Source organism: Boleophthalmus pectinirostris, unplaced genomic scaffold, assembly GCF_026225935.1.
Source record: "Boleophthalmus pectinirostris isolate CB_2022bp ecotype Guang Dong unplaced genomic scaffold, ASM2622593v1 HiC_scaffold_1, whole genome shotgun sequence".
In the NCBI taxonomy this organism is placed as follows: domain Eukaryota; kingdom Metazoa; phylum Chordata; class Actinopteri; order Gobiiformes; family Gobiidae; genus Boleophthalmus; species Boleophthalmus pectinirostris.
This window is the reverse complement of record NW_026570970.1, coordinates 31,703,900-31,720,882: the sequence shown is the minus strand read 5'-3', so window position 1 is coordinate 31,720,882 and position 16,983 is coordinate 31,703,900. Positions and strand designations below refer to the sequence as shown.

The 16,983-nt window shown below is 38.4% G+C and overlaps 1 protein-coding gene across 1 annotated transcript in view; it reads left to right on the top strand.

Annotated features, from left to right (window-relative positions):
- col6a3 (collagen, type VI, alpha 3) overlaps positions 1–13,837 on the top strand; it is a 47,026-nt gene extending 33,189 nt beyond the window's left edge. Inside the window, 6 exon segments of the mRNA XM_055150312.1 lie at positions 298–561; positions 1,327–1,407; positions 2,850–3,122; positions 3,993–4,067; positions 10,221–10,409; positions 13,150–13,837. Of these exon segments, the coding sequence (XP_055006287.1) occupies positions 298–561; positions 1,327–1,407; positions 2,850–3,122; positions 3,993–4,067; positions 10,221–10,409; positions 13,150–13,190 (923 nt within the window). The 3' untranslated portion in view covers positions 13,191–13,837.
- The last annotated feature ends 3,146 nt before the right edge of the window (positions 13,838–16,983 follow it).

The following is a 16,983-nucleotide window of genomic DNA, read 5'->3' as shown; positions in this document are numbered from 1 at the left end:
TACACACATTTTTTGTTACATTTTTTGATGCTGAAAGCTTGCTACTTTGACTACATTAAAATTTATGAAATGTAAACAAAAATGTACATTTAATAACTAAGGCTCCAGGTCAGATAGTCACAATCATTTTTAAACAATAAAAACATATAAATAAAATTCTGCAGCTTTTTATGCTGAAATGCAACTATGAGAAAAAAATCTGAATACTAAATAAAGACACCCAAAAATTCTCTTTAAGATATTCAAATGATTCCTTGATACATGACACTGTCTAATTACATGTGTGTCTTTTCACAGCAGAGTCAGATGAGCTTCATGTCTTTAACATCACCTCCAACAGTATGAAGTTCCGCTGGAGCAGCTCAGACCCCAAGCACTTTGTTTACTTCGAGGTGGTGGTGACTCGACTGAGCGATCACGCCTTGGTCCTGAAGACAAATGTGTCTGGTACTGAACTGTCCTTGGACAATCTGCAGAGCGCCCAGTCCTACCATGTCGTCGTCACGGCGCAGACAGCCGATGGAAGCATCGTATCCACACGCAAGGGAATTGTCACCACCAGTAAGTTTACATTTATTTTAGTAGTAGTATAATAGTGGTGGTATTACAAAGCAGACAGAAGCATCCATGTGCAAAAACGTCATTACCACAAGTAAGTTTAGTTTTATTGTAGTAATAGTATTAGTAGATCAAAGTAGCAACAGCAGCAGACAGAAGCATCTTATCCATGCACAAAGGAAGCATCACTACCAGTAAATGTACAGCATTAAACGTCTATATTCATGGAAACATGCAGGAGATACCACCAGGCTAAGGGATAGGTCGGCTCTGTGGAGAGGTGACCTCGCATTTTTTTTGTTTTATTTTTTATCAATTAAATGAAATCAGTGTCATTGTTTTCTACCTAGGCTATGACCAGTGGATGTCAGTTGTCAAAACAGCCCTGTTTTTTCATTGTTTAATATGCTTGGTGGCTAATGATAACTCTCCCACTGAAAAGCGTCCAGTTCACAAACACTGGCAGGGTCTATAGCTGAGAGGGACTACTTGAGCACTAACCAAGGTTAACAGATTATGTTTGTTTTTAGGAACAAAGTGCACTTTTAATGTGTTTTAAAGAGAGAAATATTTCTTTTGGTAGCCTATAAAAAGGTGGAGTACCAAAAGAAAACATTATATAAAATTTGTGCCTATGGAGGTCTGCAGAAAAACACTCTTGGGACATTTGTGATTAGCCCAACAAACAAACAAACAAATAAAACACAGGCTTGCTTTTATGTAATGAAAAAAGTCTAGGATCATAACGCGGTGGTGTGCTTTTTACAGAAGCAGCAGCGCCTAAACCAGTCATCCTCAACACCAACACTGAAACTACAACCACAGCTCCTCTGGAGAAACCAGTAACAGGTAATGCACTCTTTACAACACTAAGAAATAAAATGGTTTCATCAGTATCTGTAGTAAAAACTCAAATTATAATTCCAACTTTGAATTTCTTCATGTAATTGTAAACATTTGTTGTTCTCTTAACGTGAGCACTATATGCCTGTCTCAGTTTAACATAGTTTTGGCGTGAGCCTCTCCAGCTGTTAAAGCCTCTAATGGGACGTGCATTACTGAGGCATGAGGACATCTGCTCTTCCAGACACTCTGTGACAGTTGTTTACTACAATACGGTCATTTGGGGGTTATTTGAATCACATAATAAAAGTTAAAATTATGGGAAGGATTTGGTCACACAAAACGTTATCGGTGGGATAATCTGGGGTTGCTAACGTTCAGATCCAAGTTTAGGACAGCTTTATTTTTTGTATTTGGCCATACACTGTTTTCAGTTACATAAAGATGCGTTGTGTAACTTTTCTAGTGGGGGTCCGCCACTTGTTTGTCTCCACGGATGTGTTATTGTTTTACCTGAAATGTTCCAAGGAGCATTTTCCATTACAGGGTTTCTCCTTGCTTAAAGAGCTACTATGAAAACCTGTGTTCTTACTATAAGTAGGCCATCTGTAACTGAGCATTGTGAGGTTGCCTGCATGTTTCCAAGGACATTTAATACCATACTTTGGAGCGTTCCACAAAAAGCAATAACCTATCCATTGACAAGCATGTGGTGGACTAACCTGGACCACAGCAAAAGAGAAGCAGGTGAAGCTTTCATTTGGGAATTTTTGTTCACTAAACATTCAGCACACTAATCCTCCAGACTGGTAGTCCTGACCAAACCTATTTTAACATTCAGAGATGGCTCCCCAGGCTGTGTACTGCGGTTGCCCACAGCTCCTGACAGGTTGTTCTACTGAGCTCTCCCTGAAGTATGGGTCAAATGCAGAGGTACACTTAAAGGTCTTTACAAGGACAAGTTAAGTGTGCCTAAAGTTGCCTGTATTTGAGTTGGTAATACCTAAAAATACACACAGTTGGATCATCTCCCAGCTCAGTACTCCCATGGGTGCTAACAGGGTAAGGTTGGATAATTTCCAACTCACTAACTGAAGTCGACCTTAACTTTTACACTGTTTAACTAACATTTCAACACACTTTCTTCTAGTTTGAATTCAACTGTACTTTTTTAGAATACATTTACTTCTTAACCAAATACCCTCATACTACATTTAATAATCTAATACCCACCCAAAGCTTGTATTAAGATTGATCCACACATTTAATCTTGTATTTTTCTTCTTTTTAATCTGTATTGTATATTGACATTACCCCTTTGTATGCCACTTTTTCAATAACAAACCACACCCAAAGTCATTTAACACTCTAAACTAATTGATCACTATGTTGTCACTATAATAACCTTTAATGTATTTAACATTTAACCTCTGAACTTTGACCCCTCTCTCCCGCTATCTCTCTTTCACTGCTGTTATTTTGGCATGTTGCAGCTGTGAATGCGTTTGCCGATCCATGCTTTCTTGACTATGACCCGGGGGATTCCTGCAAAGACTATCAGGCTAAGTGGTTCTTTGACTATAAGAACAGGATCTGTACACAGTTCTGGTACGGAGGGTGCGGAGGCAATGCTAACAGATTTGAGACTGAGGCCCTCTGCTTGAGAACCTGCATGAACACAGGTGAGTCAAAGGTGAGGCCAAGATTATACAGGAATGGAAGTGCCTGAAGTCTTCGCATTAAAGCTTACACCCCAGATTTGAACCTGCAATCTGCAAACTAGTGAAAAGTGAACAGAGGTGGGTAGTTACATTTAGTCGACTACATCTACTTCTCAGAGTAATTTTAGACCTAAATACTTTGATCCAGAGATATTTGACAATGTAACAGTACTTGAGTTTTGGTTCTTATTCCCTCTGTGAGGAAGTTTAAAAGTGACAAAAGCTTTATGTTGACATTATTAATTATATATTAATATATTCATTTGAACTTATGCGTTTCAGATATTATTTCATTTTTTCTAATTTTTCTAGTTTATCTTTTGAAAATACCAGATTTTATGCTTTATGAAATGGTTGTCCAACCAGTTAAATTTACTTAACTACTACTTAGTAAAATACTTTTTGACTCTTTTTGAATAATTCTTTGCACCACGGTATGGCAACACTTTATAATAACATCACCATAATTACCCTTAATAAAGCATGAACAAAGACTTAATTCTTAATTAAGTATTTACTAAGACAGAATCATTCTTCATAAACAATGTGAACATTATTATGCCAATTTTTGTTTATTCTTTATTAAGGCTAATTTAGTTAATATAAAGTGTTGCCCTTTGTATTACTAACTGAGTAATATTATTTTGAGGTAAAGGTACTCTTATTTGAGCACAGTTTTTGGCTGCTCTACCCACTTCTGATATAGAGATGGAGTTTGCTTGTTGCCTGTTGCTTCATTGTGCAGGTGAGCTGGGGATTTAAAGCAGAGAGCACTGCTTTAAAGTGTTTGTGCAAAGCAGATAAAGCAGAAGGACACAATGAAACCACTTGAGCTGAAATTGAAATATTTGTTTTGTTTTATTTCTGCAGAGCCTGAGCCAGAACCTCAAAAAGAAGTAAAAAAAGAGAAGCAGGTGGAGCAAAAGGAGGTCCTCCCAGCACCAGGTAAACTGCATTTAAATGATGAATCTACTTGCAGACAGTGGCAATGAGCGAATTGTTGGGCAAAGTTTTTTATTGATTAAAATGTATGTATTGTGTAGTATAGTACCACTGAAATATTCATTCATTCTGTTATTACTCTTACAAGAGATACATGTCAAGAAAAAAAGGTCAAAGCATAGAGGTACTGTATTTTCCGGACTATAAGTAGCTCCGGAGAATAAGTTGCACCAGCCAAAAAATGCACAAGGAAGAAGAAAAAACATATATAAATCGCATCAGACTATAAGTCGCACTTTTTGGGGAAATATATTTTATAAAATCAGAGACCAGGAACAGACATTTGAAAGGCAAGTTATAGTAATAACAGCAGAATAGAGAACAGCAGGCTGAATAGGCATTAATATGTTAACGTATTCAGATAATTATAGCATAAACAACATAACATAACATAAGTTTACCAAACTCACAATCTCACTCCAAATCACTAAATCCATTGAATTCTTCATCCTTGGTGTCATTTCGGTGCGACCTCTGGAGATAAACCATAGATCCATGATGTAAACGGAGCGCCGCTTCCTCTTCTGTGCAGCTGTCGTTAGACTCAGCATCAGTTCCAGTTAGAATTATTCCGGCCTTTCTGAATCCCGACAGGATGGTTTCGATTGTCATTGAAGTTCAAGCTTTGTCGATTCATCCAGTGACTTCCAGGAAAGTTACATGGCACACCCGCCTGGTTGCCATGAAGTTGTGTTCTCCATCCCCGCTTTCCGCCAGTCAATCAAGTTTCTCGCTCACTCCAAACTTTCTTTCTGCTGCTCGATTACCATTTTCAGCTGCATATTTCACAATTTGCAGCGAGACAGCGGCTAGTTCTACAGGAGGCATGTGCCGCAGAGTCTGAAGTGACAGTGGTACAGGAGTAATAGTATTACATGAGACTAGAGCACCCTCTCACGGCTGTCAGTCTGAAAAATGTAATATATAAGTCGCACCGGAGTATAAGTCGCAGGACCACCCAAACCATGAAAAAAGTGTGACTTAGTCCAAAAAATACTTTATGTAACTTTTATGGCAGAGGGTCTGTGCAGTACACCCTTAATGAACTGAATTGCTACATTAACTGTTACCTGAACATGCAAAATAAATGAATAAATTAGTAGCATTTTCCATGTAGCAGTGATGAAATTGGCTACGCATTTGGGCAATTCCAATAAAAAGACAGAAGGATTAGATTCAGAAACTGTAAAAGTTGTTTTGTAAGAATGTATTTGGTGTTTTGCTGCAATAAAAATCAGACTGTAATATGAAAGTGTTTAACAGGCCAAGCTCCATGCTTTTTCATCAGTCATCTCACTATCCATGTTTTACATATTACTGCTCTGGGACCTGCCAAAGAAAACTGATTGTCTCTCTCCTCTCAGCGCCCTCTTATTACCACATGTGCAGTGCATTAAATACTCCATTATGTTTACGTTACAGAAGAAGCTAAATGTTTTGTAATCTCCAGACACTGTGCTGCCAAAATATAATAGTCACATTCTGTAGTTTCCACCATAAATTGGCCTAGAGCAAAGCATGAGCAACGAATGAACCAGAGGCTGTCAAAATGATGTTAACTGTTATATAATTATTTGCTACAGACAAAAAAAAAATATTTTTTGGTATTTTATTGTTTATTAAAGATCCTCTGTGTAACTAAACAAAAAATAGACAAAATAAGAATGTTTTTTCCCCCCGTTTTATTCCACTGAAAAACACATTGGAAAAATTTGCAAAAAGTTCAAAGTTTAAGTGCACCATGAGACATTAAAGCTGCACTATGCAACTTTTTGACTGGGGGTCCATCACCTGCTTGTTTCTATGGAGATGTCATTGCTCTGCCTGTAATGTTCCACAATATGACATTAAACAGCTCTACCATACAGTTATTCAATTACAGATGGTTTTACAACTCAAAAATACCTACAAAAACAGGCGTTATGTCTGTGAATGGGGTCAACTCTCCACAGATCTGACCTGTAACTTGGTCTGCTTTGGTCTCCATGATGATAGAAAGGTTTAATGCTATACTGTGAAACAACAACAAAAAGCAATGACATGTCCACAGAGAAAAGCTGGTGATGAACCCTCCTGGTCTGATTCATCCGCTGATTTCACTTCGTAGAAACCATCTGACCTCACAGCAATAGAATTAGTTCACTCGATTGTAGACGGATACTTTTTTAAAATTTAACCAATCGCTGCTATTTGATTGCGACATATGTAATGCGCCGCTGGTATATTAAGCTTTTGTCAAATCCCGTAGGCAGAAGGGCAATAACGTCTTTCCCCTTGACCAGAAAAGTTACACAGTGTACAACCATATGAACAAACAATAGACAATAATTACAAATATTGGCCCTATAAAATAAAAAAGCTTTTGAACTAGCCGCACAATAATAGGCGTATTTGTGAGCTAAACTGTCTCAAGACAATGGAGCTCAACAGTGCTGCACTTTGAAGTCAGCTTGGGTTCATTTTCCCCATTTCAAAAAGAGAGGTTAAATGGAGGGTAGAGGCTAACCAAATGTCCATTACACAATTATTTTAGTCCAGGAAACCTAATATTATGATAAATAAATTCTTATACTCATATACTCATTTGTTTCTCACTTAGCTGATTAGCCTCAAGGAACTTTCAAATCGTTAAAACCCTCAAAATTTAACTTTTTATGGGAAACTTGCCTAAGAAATCTGAGAGGTATTGAGCTCCATATTGTGATAACTGCCCTGACAGTTTTTAACCAATATCTGGACACCAGTTAGTTAATCAACGTTTCGCATTATTTTCCCATTACATAAAACCTGTTTCCTCCCAAATTTGAAGACAAAAAGCTCTTTGTTTCTATCACAAACCCACACGGCCACAGAAATTCAGATAATTGAAAAAAATAGCAGGGAAACAGTGGAAAATGAGACGTTAGGAGCTTTGACACAGAAGCCAAGCTAAAGCCTACAGGAAAATGAATGGAAGGCCTTGTTCACGAGTTCATTGTTTCTTGGCAGTGGTTCTCACACAAAGTTAAAGTTTAATACATCAGAGGTCTGTCAGTAGTGGAAAGCATTGGCAGCACTTACACACAGTTAAACAGTAGACTTAAATCAAGCCAGATGTGGTCTATCTTATAATTATAAATAAATAACTGCACCTTTTTTTTTTTTCTTTTTTTTTTTTAATAATACGAGCCAGACTGGCCCAGAAGTCAGTGATTAGTAATATGTTTATCTTCCATAATTATTTTCTTTCAGCTGAAGAGCGTGTATTTTCTGATATTAAACATTTTACATGCCTCTGGTTTTCAGTGTTTGCAGAAGGAAAATATTACTCTTTGCAGTGCCATGTAATCCTTTTTTAACCAAATGGAAAATGATGGAAAGGCCCTAAAAGTTCAATTTTCAAATGAAGTTAAAACCATGCCTGTAAAAGTAAAGGTGAAATTAGATCTAAACCAGGACTAAAGTAGGGTCAAACCAGGACTAAAATAGATCTAAACCAAGACTACAATGAGTCTAAACAAAGACTGAATTGTGGTCACTAAAAAAAATAAAAAAAATAATAATCATTAAAAGTCCTAATGTGAGTGCACCCTAAATCATTTCAACTCAATTATATGATTTTGGAGATTGTTTGACACACAGAATCAAAATCTCAGTCAAAATTCGATTAACTGCACAGCCTTAGGTAGAAGACTAACCTAAACTAGATAAACTAAATCATGGAAACTGGAAAAACTGTCTTGTTTCCATGGAGATGTTATTGCCTTGCTTGGAATGTTCCACAGTAGATCATTAAATGTGTCTTTCTCGCATTATTTCAATTACAAAGTGTTGCTCACATGGATTTTTACTGTGAGTGGGCTCGCGTTTCCACAGTTCTGACCTGAAACTTCTCTTCATGAACATAGAGAAGCTTAACATCATTCAACATTTAAGACAAAAAAAAATCTCCATGGAAACCCCTCCACCAAAAAAGCTACATAGTGCTCCTTTAAGTATCAGGCAGTTAACAGTTTGAAAACCATTACAATTCTCTACATTACTTAGATTTTTGTTTTTTTTTCTTCCTTTTGGTAAAACACAATAACAAACCTTATTTTTGGCCTTTAATCAGTTGTTATGATATTTATATTTTATATTTTTAGGACCACCTCTCAGTATCCTTGCTATAAATATTCACTCGTCCATACTGTGTTGGTACAATAGTTTGAAAACCATCACAATACTCTATATACATTTCCTTTTTTCTTTTTTTTGTTTTCATTTCTGATTTTCTGACATGTATTTCTAGGACCACCCATTATTACCTTGATCCAGCTCAGCTAAAGTGTGCTTTGTACTAGTGTGATTCACAGACACAGTGACTAAGCCTCGCTCGGTGCACTCACAAATTCCATGTTTGAGGCTTTTCTTCTCCCTCTAATTTGATGCATTCACAAACTATATATTCAAATGTAGAGAAAATTACTGTTTTTCCAGGAAATGTAACCTTTAACGTCACGAGTCTTAAAATCTTTTCCGTAATCTTAACAATGTATGTTCTGTTTAAAAACAAAAAAAGAATTTAACGCTGTGCAGTGAACATTACTCAAGCTTTTGAATTTCTTTGTTTCTTTGGTAGTTAGAGTATTTGTAGAAGCAGGAGTATCAAAACAGCTGAGTAGACGCACACAAACGTCACTTTCAGTACATACATAAAGGCGCCAGGTCAGTAAAAATCAGTAATATTTGATGGTTTTTTACTCAAAATGATGCGGAATCATGTTATTAACATTAAAGCCGTTCATAATCATCTAAAAAACATAAATCATAGACTACAACACATGAACCGGGACTGAACCAGAACTAAAACAGGACTAAACCAGGACTAAACCAGAACTGAACGAAGATTAAACCAGAACTAAACCAGAACTGAACCAGGACTAAACCAAGACTAAACTGAACCAGGACTAAACCAAGACTAAACCAGAACTAAACCAGAACTGAACCAGGACTAAACCAGAACTGAACCAGAACTGAACCAGGACTAAACCAGGACTAAACTGAACCAGGACTAAACCAAGACTAAACCAGGATTGAACCAAGACTAAACCAAGACTAAACCACGACTAAACCAGAACTGAACCAGGACTGAACCAGGACTAAACCAGGACTAAACCAGGACTAAACCAGAACTGAACCAGGACTAAACCAGGACTAAACCAGGACTGAACCAGGACTAAACCAGGACCAAACCAGATCTAAACCAGGGCTAAACCACAACTAATCTTGGACCTGAGAGTGAGAGAGAGAACCTCGAGCAGGTTGTTCTCAAAGTGCGATCAGGCAACGGCTGTCTACGTGAGTGCACCTTTGGGACTGTCCCAACACTCAGTCCTGGTTTAGACCTGGTTTAGACCTGGTTTAGTCCTGTCCCTCATGTCTCAGGTCACTATAGGACAGTAGTGCAGATATCATGAGCCTATGCAGTTTGTTTTCACCATTGCCAGTAGCTCCGGTTTTACATTTAAGTTGTAGGATTTTTATATTTGTTATTTTTTTCTATCTTACATCGGGAGAAGTGGGTGGACAATGTACCCCTATGTAACACCCCACTACACCCCTGACCATTAGTATTTCAAAACAAAATGTTATATAGCTTACATCAGTGTTGACTGGTCCTCAAAATGGCTCCTTTAAACAGGACGATGTGAAAGCTGATGTAATTTAAAACAGGACTTATTTTGATCGCTCTAAGTATTATTAGTATTAGCTCAAATGTCACAGCATTTACCTCATTTGCCCTTAGCCCCCCTCTCATTTGGCTTGCATCACAGTTCTCCCTGTCACTTTCTTCCTAGACGCTCTAGGTCCCTCCCTCTTTCTTCCTCTCTCTGTTTCTCCCTCGTCTCTCTCTCCCTCTTTCACTCTCTCTCCCCCTCCTTCTTTTTCTCCCCCTCTGTCTTCTCTCTGTCATTCATCTTACATTCTCTCTTCCTGTCTAGATTCATACATTTGGCTTACATTTCTCCCTTTCTTCCTAGATGCTCTCCCTACCTGTCACCCCTTCTCCCTCTCCATCCTTCTCAAACATTCATCCATTCACTTTAACATTTCTCCCTGTCCCTCTCTTCGCAGCAGAGGCCCGTGCCCCGGTGAACATCTGCCAGCAGCCCAAAGAGGAGGGGACGTGTGCGAAGTTTGTCCTGAAGTGGCACTACGACAGCAGCAGTAGGAGCTGTACGCGCTTCTGGTACGGAGGCTGCGGAGGAAACCAGAACCGCTTTGAGACCTACGAGCAGTGTGTCAAAACATGCGGCAGACCAGGTAATTCCCGCATTTAACATGAATACAATGCACTATTTAGGAGGCTTTTTTTTGCGTGGTTCACATTTCCAATTAAATGCGACTTGTATGTGATCTCCAGTGTGAACTTTAAATGCCCCAAAGTGTCCCGCATGCACACTGGATGACACAGCGATGTCACACGCAGGATAGCCCATGGTCGCTTTGTTTGTTTGAGACTTTAGCCTTCTTGTACTTGGCTCGCAGGCTCTTAATTTTTTGTTGACATTGGAGCCAGGACCTATTGCTCAGCCATTTCTTTAGCAATCATTTCAAAAACCGCCCGGTTCTGATAAGACTCCTCCAATTTGGCCTGAATACAGTGATTCCCCCAAATATTAGTTAACTCACTGACCTCGCTTTCCCTCCATTGACGAGACTCTGAGCCTGACGTGTAGGTCGGATGGATGCGCTTTGGCCGTTCAGACTGACGTTGCATGTCAAAAGATCGGATATGTATCGGTTTTAGGACCACATATCCAAGTGGCCTGGGTCGCATTTGAAAAAATCTGATCTGCATCGTTCAGACTGTCATTAAAAGATCAGATACAGGTCACAAAAATCGGATATGGGTTACTTCAGGCTGCAGTCTGAACGTAGCCTTAGTGTTGACAGGTAAAATTAATTCAGCCCTGAGATCTTTGCATATAAAACAAAAGTGTTGCCTTCAGACTGGACTTTTAATACTTTGCAGTTGACTTAATCATCATTTCCTGAGGATGTGATGCTAACCAGAGGCTGTGCTCTGTCTGAAGCTCTATTACTTAAGTTAGAGTTTAATCTGAGCTTTGATTTAACGCAATCTGACTATAAAGAACTGACTTAGCTGAAACTACAATCAGTGAGATGATTTGTGTTGTTAAACAAGTCCCTCTCAAATAACATTACAGTCAGTCTTTTTTTTTCTTTTATATATACATATAGAAGCTCCCCAGCATAATGTCACTGCAAAGTATCAATACTGAAGCTCTCAACCATACAAGAGTTCGACAAAAATATATTAAAACAAAAACATCCATTTCATTTAAAAATACATACTTATGATGTGAGCGGGCTTACCTCTTCACAGACATGATCTCAAAACTTGGTGTGTACGTTGGTATGCCATTTGTTCTATTTGTTTCCATGGAGTTGTTCTTGCTTTGCCTGTAATATTACACAAAATGACATAAAATAGGGTGACCATATTTCTGTTTGTGAAAACCCGGACACCTTACAGGGGTGGGGCCTCGACATTGAGCTACACTCACCTTGCACATGGCCTCCCACTTGTCCCAACTGGGATGGAAAATGGAGATTTTCTTGTACAAGTCATTGTTAAATGCACATTTGCTCTTCGGCATGTTGCAGACTGACCGACTGTTTGTGTCTGCTCGCTCCTTCTGAGTGCACAGAGAGCTACGAGAGCCAGTCAGTTTAATGGCACCAATGAAAGGAAATGAAAACCAGGACATTTCCATCACTTAACAAAAAAACCCAGACCCAGGACAGGACACGTAAAATGGACAGGTCCGGGGAAAAACGGATGTTTGGTCACCCTAGCATAAAATATATCTAAATGTAGAGTGTTCCAGAGGTTGTCTTTAAATTTCAGTCGTAGATGTGCTGTGCCTGTAAGCTCTTCTTCTTTAAATGAAGCTAAATGAAGCTAAATAAATAATAATGGTAGCTCTTGTGCAAGTTAGATGTGTAATTACCAATCCCACATCTGATAAAAGCAAGATTGGGTTGAAGTTGGAAGGGCATCAGGCATAAAATTGTGTAGAAACATGGGTATTGTATGAGAAATATGTGATGTTGATTACCTTTGATCCTTTTTGTATTGTCCATTAGTTTCTATATAAGTTCCCAAATGTTCTAACACTGTTCTTGTTCCCTGAAGCCATGTTACTTTACATGTGACTGTGGCTTTGGGTCATTGGAATGTTCCTTTCCTATGAGCTCAGCCATGTCGTACACAGCTGCTCTGCATTACACACGTTTCCTGTAGATTTACATGAAACCGTTAATTTCTGTATATTTTGCCCTCTCCATCACAATAATCAGGCTTGATAAGCACAAAAAGCACTGGGAATTTTGTATTTTGTAAAACACGTAGAAACTGGATGAACTAACTCTTACTCAATACTCAAGTTTATCACTCTCGACACCTTGAACTGTTAAAGATATTACAAAATGTCGTGTGAAACGAACCTTAAGTTTGTTCAGATGTTCACATCAAATATTGATTTACTAATAACAGTTGAAATGCTCATTTATTCTTAATTACAAAAAACAATGGACATGATATGGCCAAGTTGCTTATGTTACAATTTGGAGTTCTAGTTCTTAAGACGATAAACCAGAAAGCAGATTGAACCTCACATGAGACTCTCATTTTAGTTGTCAGTTTCAATGCTGAAATGCAGCTGTCTTAAACCTAAAATTCCTCTGTCTAATCTGAATCGTGATGACTGAAACCACAGCCAATCATCACTGAGTGCTAGTATGACCTCTGCAGCTCAGTAAGTGCATTCTGGAGGTTCTGAACTTTCAAATGAGGCATGGCCTATCAGAGAAAAATTTGTGTGCGCTCTCTATCTGCAGGTGAAGCCACTGGCAACCCAGGTTCAGTTGTGATTGTGACATATTTAAAACTGTCAGAGTACAGGCTACATACTGTACCTTTAATTTTATTGGAATCTGAAATGTCTAATACATTGCTCTGTTTTTGTGTCCACAGTCCCCATCCACCAGGGAGCCATGACGTCTGTAAGAACATAAGAGACATCAACATGGACACACCTGTTACCTAGGCGACCATCTGGACTGCCCATAACTGTAGAGATGCAATACCAACATCAAACCATAGGTGGCTGCACTGGATTCTTCCACTCAAAACAAACTTTACCCCCAAATCCTTGAAGTTTGTACACAACAAGAAGAGAAAGACACCAACACTTTTTGCTGCATGTAAGGTTAAACAACTGGTGCTATGTAGTATGTTTTACAAATGAAGTTTTTAAATGTTTTTTTGAATTTCCCATGATTGTTACGTCAATGCAGTTTCATAATTATGAAATGTATAGATATTGTGGACAAATTTTGCAATAAACCTTTATGAGTATAGTGAAAATATGTTTAAGATTCACCTATTAACTGTGCAATTTCTTCACTTTAAGCAATCACAACCAAGAGCTTTGAGTGCCTGTGCTAAAAGACAATCAACCAGTACTTAGGTACAAAAAAATCAATACAAAAAAGTTCAAATTAAGTGCACTTCTGGGTACAAAGCCTCGAAAATACACGATTGTAGCTAGAGATTGAATGTAATTTTTGGAGCTGTTTTCTACTTATGTTCCATTTGTGTTTCATCTGAGCAGAGGGGAAATAAAAATGAACAAAACTTTCTAATAAACTTGAGCAACTCATTTTTTCCTTTCCTGTTTTGAATTTAAAATGTTCACATAAGATGTATTGATTGTGAAATAAAAGGTTTCTTAATAGTCCCATGACAGGAGATAACAGTCAAACATGTGTAAAGCCTGATGTTAATACCAGATGTAAGTAGACACAACATATTCAAATTCAGAATAATGGATTTATGTTTTAAATCAAACCACATTTTACATTCAAAGGCGGTTTGTATCTGACTGGATTTAATAATATCTTTACATACTCTTAAAGATGCAACTTTACTGGTGGAGGATTGGCCACACATTCTTTACCATGGAGGTGTTATTGCATCTTACTGTGACCAGACTCGCCTCTCCACATATCTGACTTGTAACTTGGCCCTGTGAGCTAGAGACTCAACTTGAGATAGATAATTTTTATGCCATAGTGCAGGACATTCCAGATCACACAATAAGATCTCCATGGAGACCAGAAGGTGATAGACTACCAGAATAAGTTTCTTTAAGTGCAATTAAAATTTGACCGTGAGAATTAATCTTATATTCAGAGATACCAATTTGAAAGTTCTTCTGTAGTTTACTTACATAGATGTTTTTCATCACATATCAGTTCGGAATTTTGGACATAAGGCCTCATTTCCTAGTTTGCCAGAGAGTTGGAGATGTGTGGAGATACTTTTTTTAAATAGTCCATCCGGTCCTTGTATTTGCAGAGGTCGCTGGTGTTAGGCTCGTGCGTGTCAATGGCCATAGTTAGCCTGCCACTAAAAAGAGTCTTACCCACTCCACAACACACCCAAAGCAAATCTGTTATAACACCAGACTGTCGATGTGAATATTTGTGTCAATAGAATAATTTTAGAAGTAAAACCAACCTTGCATTTGAAGGATTTATGTCTGAGCAGCAGCAAGTTGCACTTCCTGATAGAAAGCTTGGCAGCGGCGGACTGGTATATGAGAAAATAGTCCCTCAATATGGAACGATTCATTAGATGCAAGGTTAGTTTTATTTCAAACATTATTCTGTCAACACAGACATTCACATCGACAGTCTGGTGTAATAATAGAGTTGCTTTGGGTGTTTTGTGGAGTGGGTAAGACTGTTTTTAGTGGCCGGTTAACTATGGCCATTGACATGCACTAGCCTAGCACCAGTGACTTCTGCAAATACAAGGACTGGATGGAAGATTTTAAAAAAGTGTCTCCACACGTCTCCAACACTCCAGCTCACTAGGAAATGAGGTCCTTTGTCCAAATTCCAGACTGCCCCTTTAACCTATTTATAACCTATTTATAACCTATTTTATAACCTATTTATAACCTATTTTATAAGTAAAAAGCCAAGAAACGTTGAAATTTATTGAAAAGTACATGAGAACAAAATATAGCCCAGTCTGCTGTCCATCTCCATCTCAAAGACACTCCTTTGAAGATAGTGAGGTGTGGATCTGTGCCAAAGAAAAGAAAGGTTGGAGATGGGAGTTACAGAAGCCATTTTTGTTAGGAAAAACATCTCCAATTTATAACAGTCCTACCTAACAAGCAGACATGTCTTCACTCTAAAAAAACATTTGTCCAGTTGATAGAATTAAATTTTTCATTTGGATCATATGTGGACAACTGAGGGATTACACAGACATTACAAAATATAACCCAGTAAAAGCCACTCACTTCTCTCCACTGCAATTTTCCTTCATTTGAAACACTGAAATTGATCTTATTTACAATCAGCCTTTCCTCCAGCTCCTTCCTTTATTGTCAGAGTGTATTGTTTGTATTGGAGTTTTACTTTGTTGCTAGGCTAACATGGACTCCCCTTTTCTGAGACATGATCTTACTTCAAACAGAGAGAATCCAGAGGAGATGCATGATTTACACAGCAAGTCCACAGCCCGGGAAATACTTGGCCTCCGAAATACACCAGATGTCATTCCTCCTCTTGTGTTTGAAATGGGTCTGTTTTGATAAGCTTATTTCCTCATATTTTACACCACAAGTTCACGCACATTTAGACGATTCCAATGAACAGCTAGTCTCAGCTTTTATAATAAACATATGTGTAGCTTAACCAATCGTGTAATCTTCAAAACAGCACCATGAGATGTTTACGCAAAGGCATTCTTGTCTTTTGAGGTCATACATGTTCATAAAGAGCTTAAATGAAACTACTGGGGCCATGACATGTGAACAGACATGGGGTAAAGAAAGAGTGCTTTTCTATGACCATTCACTCACTTGAAATATTCAGGGCTTTTTCAATCGCTTTGGCACATCTCTCTAGTGAAAATTGACATTTGCAAAACAGCTCACAAAAATCCTAAACAGAATTTTACTTTTCCAAAACAAAATTTTGTCTCAGCAAAAGGCAGTTTTTCATTCAAAACTGATGAATCATCTCCCAAAAGCAAGTTTTACCATCAAAACTCTTCAATTTTTCTTTGATTTAGCAATATTTAATCAAACGTATTTTAACTTTTTGGGTACTTTTTAAAGACAATACAGTAAAGTGTATTTACTTTGTTGACATGATTCGGCTGCAGCTGCAAGCCATTTTTAGAACTGTCACCGGTGTTGGTGGTGTTGTTACTTCCTGTAGGCGTGGTCAGCCTGATTGACCTGGCAGGTCGCTCAGACTGACCAAGCCTCAAGTCGCCAAATGTTCTCTGGAGGAGGGTGTCCCAGGTGTGCAAAAGGAGGAACGCTCCGTCATCATGGTTAATGCTGTCCGTGCCTCGTTTCCTGATTTCAATGTCCTTCCTGATCCAACGTTTGAACTTGTTGTTTTCCGATCCAATGACCCGAGCCTCGTACCAATCCAGAATGTGGTCGGGCGACATTAATTCTATGTTTCTGAATTTGCAGTACATCTCACAGTACATCTTGCAGTACTTTTTGCAGTACCGCAGATACTCTCTCCTAGCGGTGTGAAGGTTGGAGACTGCATCACTTCCAGCTCTTCTTCCTGTGAGCTGCAGCAGATCTGGGGCTTCGGGGGCTTCGGAGTGGTCACCCTCTGCTGCAACAACAACAGTGGCCAGATGGTCTGAAGGTGCTCAAAGGACGGCACAACAGCGACTTCGGACAGAAGGACATAAGACAATTTCATCTGAAATCAACATATATTTTGTCTTAAATGTCATTATTACTTGGATTACACAGGG